Here is a 13895-nt window from a genome sequence, read left to right on the forward strand (position 1 = left end):
TGTGTGGACCTGAATGATAATACAACAAACACTTTATACACAGGGTTGGGTAGGGCTGCTTTAACGTGATTACTTTCAATTACTTTTGGATTACTCCAATACCAAATACATGTATGCTAAAAAAAGACAAAATAAACTAAATATGACTAAAATGACTAAATTTTGTGCAGGCTTGGAGAGTAACAGAATACATGGAACGGCAAAAAAGATGTTGGCAAGCTGTTTGGATTTATTTTCATTTTGTTTTTGTCGCATTTAATGTTTGTTTTGCCGGAGATCAAAGAGATCAAAGCCAGGAGAGAAAGCTTACCACGTGTTGTGAGTCATAATTTTATTCGCATTTATTTCTTTTGTCTTTTATTAGCATATTTGGTATTGGAGTAATCCAAAAGTAATTGAAAGTAATCAAGTTAAAGTAACCCTACCCAACCCTGTTTATACATCAGGGGTCTCCAACGTTTTTCAAGCCGAGAGCTACTTTTTGTTACCATTTAATGCAAAAGGGACCCAGTTTGATTTGAATTTCTGGATTAGCAATTTAGCTAGATTACTTGCTAAACAGCTAAAATGTAGTTTCATAGTTAGCTAAAAAAAACTAAAAGGAAGCTAGATAGATCATTGAAAGAGTAGAAAGCCAACTAAATAGTCAGATAGAAAGCTTTGAAAAAGCTAAATATCCGGCTAGAAATTAGGCCATACTTTAGCTTGATAACTAGCCAAAAATAGATAAAACTCTAGCTAGTGAAGGATTTTATACATTGTACTATAAAAGATTGTATACGATTAAATACAAGTTACATTTATCGAGTGCAATGAAGATTTTCACAGAGTAGGCTGAAGTTCAATGACAGGTCAAGCCGATCCGAATGGGGAATGTTTTGTTTAGTTCTGTTGATAACAGGACTCTGACGCAGGACGGCAGGCATTGTTTGGAGAATTTGTTTTGATAAACGCTCTGCTGTTATGAGTTTTTCAGACATCGGGACGCTCTTCTCCGAGATGGTGGACCCCATGTGGGGGCTTTCCTGGCACGCCCGTGGGAGGAGCCAGCACACCGGCTTGCAGAAAAAAGGTGGGCCGAGAGAATGAAGCAGGAGATTGAGAGAGGAGGCTTGACAGAGACTCGAGCGACACTAATTCGGCTAATTCGATGGAGTTCACTTAGTTAAATTGTTTAAGAAATTAAATCTGCTCCCGTGTAGAAATGCCGGTCTCTTGTCCATCTGTTCCTTCAAGAAACGAGCGCGCATTCTTAGGTGAATGTAGGTTGTGTTTGGTTAATGGAGTCAGATAACTAATTCGAACAATTTGGTAAACGGTACATTTTGTTAAATTAATTCCTAACACTAGATAGAATGCAAAAAATGTAAAAAGCTAGGTAGTGAAGGCGAAAGGACATTCCAATGTCTCACCGCATGTTCTTCTCCAAGACCAGACAGAGTATTTAGACTTTGAAAAGTTAAGCTGGAGAGAAGCAAGGTTATGAGGGAATTTATAACAAAATTTCAAAATAAAAACAAAACAGTACTCTGGGCCTGTCTGATCAGGAGACAGTCCTCACAGTTAAAAGGGCACCAAAAATTGTTGACCACAGTTTTTATAGAAGAGAAGGGTGTGGATTTGCAATATGGAACATGAAATTTCAACAGGCAAAGAAAGGAACTCTCATCTTATTTGAGAGCCCTTTGTTTAAACTCGTCGTAGCCGTATTTTGACGGTTGTACGATAAGATAAGGGCGGAAGACCATTGCTAGGAAAGTACTGATATGAAAGGATACAGAAAGTAAAAGCTTCATTCAAATATGAGGATGAACATAAGTTAATTTATAAAAAAATAAACGAGTCATGTTATTATTGAAGTAATACTGTGATAATTAAATAATAAACTTGATATAGCTGGAAAACTCATTTTATGGTGACAACATAATCAGTGACCAATTTTAATAATCTAACATTAGATAGCTTGCTAAGTAGCTAAAAATGAAGCAAGATGGCTAGCTACAAAGTTATAAACGTTTTTTGTAGTATTTCTGTACTAATTTTGTAGTACATTATTTCTACAGTGGCACTTATATAGTATTTCTGTAGCATTTTTGGAGTATGATTGTTGATGTGTTTTTGAAGTATTTCTATAGTATTTTTGTAGTACTGTTTTTGTATTTCTGCATCTTCTTGTATTACCGAAGCAGTTTTTTGTAGTATTTCTGTAGTATTTTTTTCATTTTAGAATGAAGGCAAAATAATACATCCAGTCTCTTTTTAAATCACCAATTTTGATATTACATTTTGCAGTAATTTCGGAGTATTTGTGCAGTAGTATGTCTGTAGTCGACAAAGACATATTTTTATTAGTGATACTTTATTTACTATTTCATATGTTATCATTATACTTTACGTAGGCCGCAGTCTGCTCAATTCTGATATAAATGAAGATGATCGCAAAAACTTAACGATTCGATCGATTTGTTTTGCCTCACACAATACCGGAAAAGAAGTGTGGTGTCACACTGATTTCCGTCCCCCCGATGCTGTCAACATGGCCGGTTTAGTTTGTGCCAAAATCCTCCTTCAGAGAGCATCACCAAGGGTAATCTTTCCCTGTAGAACAACTTTCCTCAGGTAGGGATACGTTTTGTTTGGTTTTCAAATGGATGTAAGAAGATTTTTTAAATAACTTCAAACGAGGAATTAAATTATACTGGATATTTTTGTCTGTCCTCTGTGGGAACTTTTCTCCTTGTTATGAAACTCAATAATTATCCGTATAAACACATTTTACTTCAAGCGACTATGAGGTGTTATAAGAGACATTACCTTTACATTTATTCAAGTTTTCATTTTATGTATATTATCGATAAATGTTTGGCTATATTTCATAACTATTTTTTGTTTGACAATATCGTTGTGTTAAAGCGACAGTGTGTATTATTTAGTGCCTCCTAGTGGTAGAAAACTAATTTCATTAAAAACTATTGATTCGAATTTTAAGCAAAAATACGTGAACTATCATACAAACAGGCATTTTTAAAAATACTCAAACTAAGACAAATAAGCGTTTATTTGACATACCATGAGCCTCACCTAAAGGGAGCTGAATTAATTGTCTGCCATCTTGCTTCTACAGGTACCTAAAACTTCAGAAAAAATTTAGTAGCGAAAATGTTGCGTTTTTGGTAACTTTGAGTTTCCGTAGTTCTGTATTCCTTGTGCATTTTACCATAGATAGATAGATAGATAGATAGATACTTTGTTCATCCCCGAAGGGAAATTCACATTTGTTTTTCAATCTTTTTGTAGCCAAAGCATATTTCTTTGATTGAAAAAAAATTCCGCGCACCATCACCAGTCGGTGCTGTTGCATCTTCCGTAAAATTAAAATGAAAGATAGCTATTGCTAGACCGCACAGGCACGCACAATGGATCATTTCTTTTGGCACAGTAGGACAATCAACATTGCACTATACCATACAGCATGGGTTGTGAACATTTTGGACTCAAAAAGCCTTAAAAGCTAATTTTGTTTTGCTTTTGAGGGAAGAGAGCCACACCATATTTGAGACAAATTCCAACAAAACCGCCAAAGCCGCTCTCCAGACAATAGTTAATTATTTCGCACATTTTATTTCACTTTGTGACTTTTGATGTTTTGATAAAATCTATGAAATAGGCTAAGAATGCCTGAGCCTGTGTCTCATAAAAATATACAGCTTAAAATGTGTCTCCCTCCCGCAGTTACTTAAGAGTGTTAAGGCACATTTTAACTTGTAATTTTTGTCCTAAATAATGGTTCCATGGTGAGAGCAAAGTACTTTTGTAAAAATGTCACACAATTCTGCAAAATGAGGATACAGAAGTATTTAACTTCGGCACACACAGCACTGGGAGGGAGACAGAAGGAAGTGCTTGTGCTCTGTGCATAGCCCCGACCATCCCTACCGCTCACCCAATCAAATTGCTATTGGTGCCCTGCTGGCGTTTTGTGGTGTTTACAATTTGTTGAGTGGGTTTTGATCATAAAGTGTCTCAACAGTGAAATTATATTATTCAATGAGCTTCTATATAAAGGATTTTTCAGCAATGTACAGCCAAAACTGGGTCTATTAGTGTGACACCTTGACTGTAAACTGTAGTTACAAATGTGCTGTAGATATACTGGACCATATTCAGTGTTGTTTCAGCTTCTCTTGTACTACTACAAGTTTGCTTTCTTTATTAATGAAACAGCATGAGGACAATTTGCATGGTCTCAATTTTGTACCCAAGCCAGATGTACTCATGAAAATAGCCATATATGGCCCGCGAGCCATAGGTTCCCAACCCTGCCGTACAGTGACATGTAGTAGTTACATGATACACAGTGTTCGTTTAAAGTCAAATATTATTCAGGTATATGGTGTTAAATGCCAACACTTAAACCAGGAGTGTCAAACAGTCGGCCCGCGGGCCGGACCAGGCCCGCTAAGGGATTGAATCCGGCCCACGAGACAACGCTGAAGGAAGTGCAAGAGAAAAACGGGCTGCAGGTTGAAATATGTACACTTGATGTTGCCAAAGCCAGGTGCCTCACACAAACGCTGTACTAGTATCTCACACTCACTCTCTCTCTTTCACTCTCTTGCTCTCTTTCACTCTCTTGCTCTCTTTCACTCTCTCACTTTCTTTCACTCTCTTCCTCCCCTTTTCTCTCTTTCACTCTCTTCACTTTTTCTCTCTTTCTCTTTGATTACTTTCTTTCTCTCTTTCTTTACCCCTCTCTCACTATTTCTCTTTTTTATCTCTTTTGTTTCTCACATTCTCTTTCTCCCTTCCTGTCTTTCTTTGTCCCACCCTCTCTCTTTTTTTGTCCCTCTCTTTCTCCTATTTCTTTCTCTCTCTTTTTCTTTCTCTCTAATCTACTTGTCCGGCCCCCGAGAGAATGTTTGTTCAATCGTGTGGCCTCTGAGGTAAAATGAGTTTGACACCCCTGACTTAAACTACTATTACTATAGTAAGACAAATTTCTTACTATAAATATAATTGTTGGTTGTTCGTTCGGTTGGTTGGTTACATGCCGAACCACCAGGGTCATAGGGGCACTATTTCCTGTGGTGTGTCTTGGGCAAGAACACCCTGGTGGGGCCCATCTAGCTGTAAATCTGTCCGTTGACAAATTCTGTGTGCTGTATTCAGTTTTTAAAAGCCCTTACCTTTTTGATTTTTTTCTTTGGCTTTGTCGACTCGAAACAGAAGTAATTATATTTTATGTCCAAATTTCACTTTACAAGATAAACTGCTGTTTATTTGAAAACTGGCAGATAGCCTTCGATTTTACAACTATACTAGAACAGGGGTCTCCAACCTTTTTGAAGCTAAGCGCTACTTTTGATTTACAGATTAGCTCGAAGGGCTACCAGTTTGATACAGTTTTCCTAAAAAAAAAAACTTGTTATTACTTTGTTGTTACTATCCTATTACCAGGTTGTATTTATTATGGTATGCTTGAAATAGGCTCAGTCAACCACTAAAGTACCTGCCTTGAGTAAGAGAACTGAGTGATTAACATACATATATCCACATATATCTAATTTTATTATTAACTGCATTATTTTATTGGACTATTATCACGATGCACTTTGTTTGCCCTTGTACTTTCAATACACTTACCACCTACGCCAATCTTCAAGCTTTACCTTGTAAATATTTTGGCCTATTTATCCTGAAATTATTTTCTTATTATGTGATTATCTTCGAGTGCCATGTGTAATCTTGCTGCAAACAATGTTCACTACAATATTATCAATGACAATCAAGATAATTTTACTTCTAATATATAATTTATAAGCTGGAAACATATGTTGGCCTGGAAAGGGATGAGCGCCACCCGGCTATCCTTGCCCAAGACACACCACAGGAAATGGTGTCCTTACGGCCCTGGTGGTTAAGGGAGCCAACCAACCAGTCTTTAAAGACACTGATCATGCCAATGATTTCTCACGCTGGTTAGAAATCAAATTTCCTTCTGACTGACAGAGATACGTAGCACAAATATACACCATGGAGTTTGTGATCATTCATATCATGAGAAATCCGAAAGTTATTTTGATTATCTTTGAATTTTTATATTGATATATTTAAAAACATTATTCTATTTGATTAATGACACGAGTTTATGAGTCTCTGGCAGGACCAATTCCACCCTGGCGGCCTGCCCAAATCTTCCTATGTATGGAAAACACTGTGTCAACTAATACAATGTCGCAACTTTTCCTGCAGTCCCTTTTTGTCGCGGGGTCACCGTTTGAGCGCCAGTGATGACGAGATGTATCAGCGTACAACCGTTTCGGTGATGAAGAAGGAGCCAGGAAGCGGCATCTTGATACTCAGCTACAGCTCACAAGGGTTCAACATTGATGGCAATCGAGTGTTTGGGCCATGCGCAGTGCTCCCTCCTTCTATTCTACAGTGGAAGGTGCAAATAATATATCATTATGCCGCTCTTGTGTATTTTGTTACTGATATCTTATTTTACAGGTTGGAAATCATCAAGATATCACAGAAGAAAGCGTGTCACTTTTCCATATGATTGTACCACAAATAGGTAACAATTCAAATCCATCACTATACAGTTTCTCCTCTTAAACTGTGGATCATGTTGTGTGATATTTTACATTTATAGAGATTCTCGTTTTGGGAACGGGCGCAAGACTCGAACGCATCAACCCAACAGTTCGAGCTCTTCTTCGGAGCAAAGGCATCGCTTTAGAAGTTCAAGACACGGTAAAGTTCGCCAAATCCACCGATTTGATCAGTCATTATGCTTTAGAACCATTTTAGGATGTAAATTTGAAATACAGCACTTCTTATAAGATTGTATAGCTTCGATTTCTTTTGCTTTTTTTGTTTTTTCAGCCAAACGCATGCGCAACGTTCAACTTCCTAATAAGCGAAAACAGGACAGCCGCTGCTGGTCTTATCCCTCCGTCCATGAGCACAGCTTTGGAGTTGAAGCAGGAGTAGCTGGACTCGTGTCATGAAAAGTTAAAAAGTCTGTCCGGAAAACTGCGTGAGTATGTAGGACCTAAACTTAAAAAAAAAAAAAAGAAAATCCGGTACAGACGCTCCCCTACTTACGACCATTCGACTTACGTGAAACGGTAGATACGAACATTTTTTTTCGGGATGTCGAAAAATATCCGGACATTGGTGTAAGTTCGATTTTGTATTGTGTGCACCTTTTTCCGAGTACAGGACAGTACTGTAGTGCTTCTTCCCGCCGCTACCGGAGTGTGGCGCTGTGAGAGGTCACCCAGGATCCACCCCGAAGATGAAAAATACGCTTTCTCTTCCTAGTTCGTGTGTAAACATTCTATACTGTATCTTCAGCGCGCCAAGAACTATGACATTTGTACTGTTTTATATCTCGTTCATCCATTCAATATGGTTAGTGTAAAGCGTAAAGAAATGACAAGCTGTTTCTTTTGAAATTAAACTGGAATAAGAAAGCTCGATGCGGTTGAGAAAATGGTTGGATCGCTTTTTTTTCAGCCACTTTCTAACACTGAGGAGGAAGTCGTCTGACTTTTGAAGCGCATCTTTCAAAAGTAAGTTAAAATCAACTTTTATCTTTATAGAGCATATTCTTTTACGAAATATTTAATTTTTAGTACTAAACAATACAGGTTACTTATACAAGCCTTAAACATACAAAATGTAGCGCTGAAGCAAATTACAAACAAATTCAACTTACGAACGATCGTCTGGAAACTATCCTTTTCGTAAGTATGGCAGTGTCTGTATATCTTTATTTTGATTATCACTTTTAGTTATATTGCATTTAGGTATTTTTTGTCCTACATACTTGAATGCTCGACAAGATTTACATAGACAAACTCCCTACTCAGCGAGACCATTTTTATTTATTTCAACTTTAATGTTGCTGCTTAGAAAACTCACTTTAAAAGAGTTGATAAAAACACCACTCATGGCATTATGTTTCATTTTTGCTTGTATATAATAAACTATGTTAAGTGTTCAAATGTGAAATGTTTCTCTAATGTTTGTGTGGGAGTGATGGTCTTTATTGTAGCACTCAGGGCCGATTTTCAAATCGTATTCATGCATTTCCTCATTTTCCAGAACAAATACTCAGGCCACGAACTACCAAAACAGCCAGACTCAGTACCCCAAACTTGTACTTAGGTACCCCTTTATATTTGTTATTTTTGTGTGTATGTGTTGTAAATGTGAGGGCAAATTTCTTGTCTGGCTTTATATAATTGGTTGATAAATCAGATTCCAGCCATTTTGCCGATCTGGTTCGCTTAAGAAATCTTGGGGGGGGGGGGGGGGGGGGGGGGGGGGCAGTAGCTCAGGAGGTAAAGCTCTCATCTTGGGATCAAGATTTCGCAGGTTTGATTTCCAGCTCCTCCGCGATATGTCGAAGTATCTTCTGTGACTTGAGGAGCGCTATATTAATGCAGACAATTTACATCTTTACCAACCTTGCCAAAGCAACGTTAGGTGATTTGATAAAATCTCTAGATTCAGATTCAGATCTACTTTATTGTCATTCTAGTACACGTGTATACAGAACGAAATGTCGATACATCTGACCCGCACAGTTTCCTTGAATGTACAGATATAAATAATTAAAAAAAAAAAAAAAATCTTTGAAATAATAATAATAATATACCACTTAAAATGTGTCTCCCTACCACAGTTACTTAGGAGTGTTGAGGCTCCTTTTGACTGTCATTTTGTCCTAAAAAATGGTTTTAAAACAAGGTGCGAGCAAACTTATTTTGTAAAAATGTCCCAAAATATTAAAAACAATAATACCCAGCCGGAGGGTATAAAATCCCGAACCGCTTAGCGCTTCCAAGTGTTCAATGTTGAAATTAAGCTTTGAGCAAGCTGCGATTAGCATTGTATGTTTGCCATCATCTTTTATACTGTTTCCTGATAAGTGTAAGACATGCCCTGAGCTGGCTACAGCAAGCCTGAAGGGTCAGAAATAGAATATATACATGGGCAAACCATTAGGTGTTTAAATGACATTGTGACAATGAAAGAAACTTTATTTCAAAGATAAGGACAAAACAAGTAAAAAAAACAATGTTACGTAACATGTCCGAAAAAGAGTAGGAAGAAGCATAATTTCTCATAATCTTTCAAGTTTTACAGTATTTGTGTTTTTTCTAAGAAAATAACAAAAATAATACTCAAATACTAATTACTCAAAATATGCAAAAATGATCTGCCGCGAATGTATTGGCGAATACTACAGTTACTCGGCTGCTCAACGGAAGAAAACCAAGATACTGAACAATGGCATGTTTTTTGCAAAGGTAAAATCGGGAAATTTCCTGCAGCACACTATACAAGGACTCACGGCACATCGGTTTAAAAAAACACTGCCCCTAAGAATGTTTTTTCCTAGATATTACATAATTGAGAAATACCAATGTGTTATGTTTGTTACCTTACACCTCTGAATAAAACACACAAAGAAATATAAGTGACGTTCATGTTTGCTCATGAGGAGATGTTTCACAGTCTAAGCCTGATTCACATCTGACCAGAACTGCAACAGCTTCGCTATTTTATTCTGAACAATTGAGTCACAGGGTTGATGGGGGAGGAGAGTTTAACATAGCAAGAGGACACCATCGTACAACAAACATCAACAGACCGGAAAAAAATAAACATGACAATGCAGCAGCTTCTCTTGTCAGGCGAATGGTTGAGTGGTTCAAAAGGTGATAAAACTCTTTGAAGCAAGGAAAACATTTGACTGTAGGAACCTCGTAAAATTAAGAAAATTCTAATTGCAATTCTAATTCAAACATTGTACTAAATAGATAATAAATGTGTTTATTAATATCCCATCACAATGTTATACTATTAACTTTATTATTTTTGAAGGAGGGGGAAAAGCCCAGTGAATAGGTACAACCTCAGTCATTTGTTCTGACTGCCCATGCTAGGCTCCTTAGTCACCCTGCAGAGAGCCACAGTGTGTGTGAAGAACGTGACTATTCAATGTCTTTGTCACACATAAGCTGCAGCAGAATCTAATGATCCTCTCCATTCCTCTCATGTCATCGCCAGTCTTTGTGTAAAACAAGAAATGTCACTTAACTGTCACCCTCATTTGAGATCTATTTTAAGAGGGGTTTTGCATGGAGTTATGTGAGACAGGGACTATTAAACTTACATTGTTAATGTTCAAAACGCATACATGCCGACCTTTTGCGATTAAAGAGGGGTATGTGTTAACGCTTTAAGGGAAATTATAGTTTGAATCGGCCTTTGAATGATTTTATCTCCAAAAGTGCCTCAATGAAGCTTAATATTATATCCAGGTGCTGTTTGTATTCTTTCAACAATTGTATCCTCATGGAGTCTGTTAACTATTAATCAAGATGGCCTTCACTTTGGTGCTGGGAAGTGCCAGGAAGCCTGCTCAAGAGTTTTCCTCTCTATATTCCTTTCTTTTCTTTTCCTTGCTGCTCATTTATTATGCTCACACGCCATCTGGGCACCATCATTATTCACTTTATTTAAACATGTGTTTTCTGTCTTAACAGATCAGATTATTTTCTTGTATTCATGTGACCTCGCTTAAGCCAATCAGATGTGTAGTTCTATGATTTTGCTTTCCAATAAATGAGCCTCTAGCCATAGGCGGCGCTTGATTCCTTCCTGAGCCGATCATGGAAGCACGCGCCTCCGATGGAAGAGCTATCAAAAACCGAAATCTCCGACTCAGAGTGTGTTCGTTTTTTCAAGTTTTAACCTTGACAAATGCGCACTCTATTCTTACATAATCCATCTCCAGATTATTAAGAAAACATACAAGCTTGTTTGAAACCAGAAGAGGCAAACTTTTACCAAAACAGAAATCTAACGCAATCCTTGGCGCGGTTTACATATATACACAGACTCATGCTGACCTCAAGAGGAAGCTGTCACGGTTGCCCATGGCGCCCAATGGGTTCCGCCCGTTGGGCGCCAGCTGCGGCTCATTGACTGATATCCTTCCCTCCTATTTAAGCTCAGGGCTCTCACTTACCTCTACACCCGCAAGACGTGGGTTTTGACTCTGTCCGGTTTCCTGCTTGTGTTTCCTGTCCGGTATCCTTCCCGTTTTGTCCTGTTTAATATCTATCTCCAATATCGTTCCTGGCTATTTTGTTCTGTTTGATATCGATCTCCAGTGTCTGGTAGCGTTCCCGTCTAGTTTGTCCTGTTTAATTTCGATCTCCAGTGTCTGGTATCGTTTCCGTCTATCTCGTCCTGCTTGTTATCGGACTCCAGTCTCCAGTGCCTGATATCAATCCTGTCTGTCCCGTCCTGTCCAGTATCGACCCCATCTGTCCGATATCCGCTCGTGCAATTGGTATTGATCTCGTCGGCCTCTGGCTTCCTGTCATTTCACGCCGGACTGCTGCCTTACGCCTTCCGCCCAACGATTGCCGAATCACTGGCATTTTGGGTTAACGTGCATGACTGCCCCATTTCCCGTAAAATAAAGCTTGTGTGAGAAATGTCACGCATCTGGGTCTTCCTCCTGTTCCGGTTCTTGACAGAAGCAGCCATGGACTAAAATACTAGTCTCGAGTCAAGTTTTTTTTTTTTTATTGTTCAAATTCTGAAAAGAACAGTAGATTTTTAGAAAAGTTGGTAGACGTATTTATGGGGATCAAAGTTGAGCCGAACGTATAAAATGGTACTGTGGGTGAGTATGATAACGTTCAAGTATTTGGTCAAATGTATTAATTCCAATGACAGCCAAAGGATTTATAGTATTCAAAAGCAAACCAGTGAGTAGTTTATAAGAATAATTAACCTTGTTGAGAATCATAAATTATCATCATTTGGGATTTATAGGCTTTAAACCCTTTCCTCACTATGCAGTGTGCTTACAAGTAGTATACATTTAGGTTGTGTCCATTTTCAAGCACATTGTTGTAAGTTGTCTTTTTCTCTTTTTCCGTGTGCACGAAAAGGTAGATCTTCGGATAAAGTCTGAAAAAGGAACGGTTCCTTCAAAGGTTTTATTACATAATATTCTGGACATAGATGATCTTCAGGCCATTTACGAACGAGAAGACTGAGGTGGTCAAAAGGGACAACCCATTAATTGATCGTAATTCATTACAAAGTGAAACGATCATTAAAGGGGCTCCAGCTCCAGACTTCCTGTGCGGAGTTTGTATGTTCTCCCCGTGCTTGCGTGGGTTTCCTCCGGGCACTCCGGTTTCCTCCCACATTCCGAAAACATGCATTTCAGGTGAATTGGCTGGTCCAAATTGTCCCTAGGTGTGAATGAGCGAGTGAGTTGTCTGTCCCCGTGTGCCCTGCGATTGGCTGGCAACCAGTTCAGGGTGTCCCCTGCCCACTGCCCGATGATTGCTGGGATGGGCTCCAACACCCCCGTGACCCTACTGAGGATAAGCGGTGTAGCTAATGAGATGAGACGATCATTAAAGGGGTTCCACAATTGAAAAGAGCAGTGTTTTCCAACCCCTTTTGAACTAAGGTACACTTTTATTTATAAAAAATGTTCAGAGGCACACGTCCGTGGAAAATGTTTGAAAATGAAGTCATGTCAGATATTTCAATGTACTAACTCATAAGCTGATAATTAATCTATAAAAAGAAGAAAATATGACTTAAAATAAAAAAGTATGATGTGCTTTATGTTTTTAAATTTTTACAGTGTAATCTTGAACCGCTTTGTCAAACAAATTAAGTGATTAAATGTACTGTGCTACCTCATAGCAGATAATTAGTATATAAAAAGTATATACAAATCTACTGACACCTACTGATATGGATGAATATTACGGTTCCTCGCCTCAAGATGGCAAAAATACTGAATTATGGCCTGATTTTTTGGAAAGATAAAATTTGGGCAAATTCCAGCGGCACACGAGACAAGGTCACACAGCACACTAGTGTGCCCCGGCACACTGGTTGAAAAACACTGGAATAGAGCACTATTCTACTGACGATAGCCTTGTCATCCTTGGAGGAATCAATTGTATTTAGTCTAACAGGGATGAGTTGAAGAAAAACAAAAAAACAGAGAGAAATTAACACTTAGTAACAAAAATATTTTGTTTTTTTACACTGTCAGATCATTTTAAGTATTGTTTTTTTTTTTTTTTTTAGAAAAACAAGACTGGGATTACATAATAAAACTTGTACAACTGATAAAATACATTGTAGAATTCAAAGTTACAGCATAATTATTCACCAAAATCAATAATCTGTATTACCTCTTAAGCCACTGCGACCACAAAAGATGGGTTCAAATCCAGCTCCAGACTTCCTGTGTGGAGTTTGTATGTTCTCCCCGTGCTTGCGTGGGTTTCCTCCGGGCACTCCGGTTTCCTCCCACATTCCAAAAACATGCATATCAGGTGAATCGGCCGGTCCAAATTGTCCCTAGGTGTGAATGGGCGAGTGAGTTGTCTGTCCCCGTGTGCCCTGCGATTGGCTGGCAACCAGTTCAGGGTGTCCCCTGCCCACTGCCCGGAGATGGCTGGGATGGGCTCCAGTACCCTCGCGACCCTACTGAGGATAAGCGGTGCAGCTAATGAGATGAGATGAGACATTTTTCGATGGACTGTGTGCCTCGGGATTTTTTTCATAAAAAATGTGTTCCTTCCTTCGAAAAATGTTGAAAAATAAATGATCTTGGTAAGGAAACAGGATACAGTAATTGCGGATTTAACAAGACTGGGTAAGTCAAATGAACCAAACCAAAATTAAGAGGAACTAATATGTGGGGTTCTTGGGCACAAAGTTTTTCAAACGAGTCATTTATTAAGAATGTGTTTAAAAGAAATTGTGGTTTTTTTTTAAAGTGAGACTTAAAAATGAGTCCACTTTTAATTAAATTAAGC

At 38.3% G+C, this 13895-nt stretch overlaps 1 protein-coding gene across 1 annotated transcript; it reads left to right on the forward strand.

The window, feature by feature from the left end:
* Positions 1-2508: 2508 nt before the first annotated feature.
* Positions 2509-8022, forward strand: ndufaf3 (NADH:ubiquinone oxidoreductase complex assembly factor). Its single transcript, XM_088337173.1, has 5 exons — positions 2509-2619; positions 6253-6448; positions 6511-6577; positions 6656-6756; positions 6889-8022. The coding sequence occupies exons 1-5, from the start codon at positions 2537-2539 to the stop codon at positions 6994-6996; spliced, it is 555 nt and encodes a 184-aa protein (XP_088193299.1). The 5' UTR covers positions 2509-2536; the 3' UTR covers positions 6997-8022.
* Positions 8023-13895: the final 5873 nt, after the last annotated feature.

This window comes from Urocampus carinirostris, chromosome 6, assembly GCF_059441175.1.
Source record: "Urocampus carinirostris isolate Australia breed hairy pipefish chromosome 6, RoL_Ucar_1.0, whole genome shotgun sequence".
NCBI lineage: Eukaryota > Metazoa > Chordata > Actinopteri > Syngnathiformes > Syngnathidae > Urocampus > Urocampus carinirostris.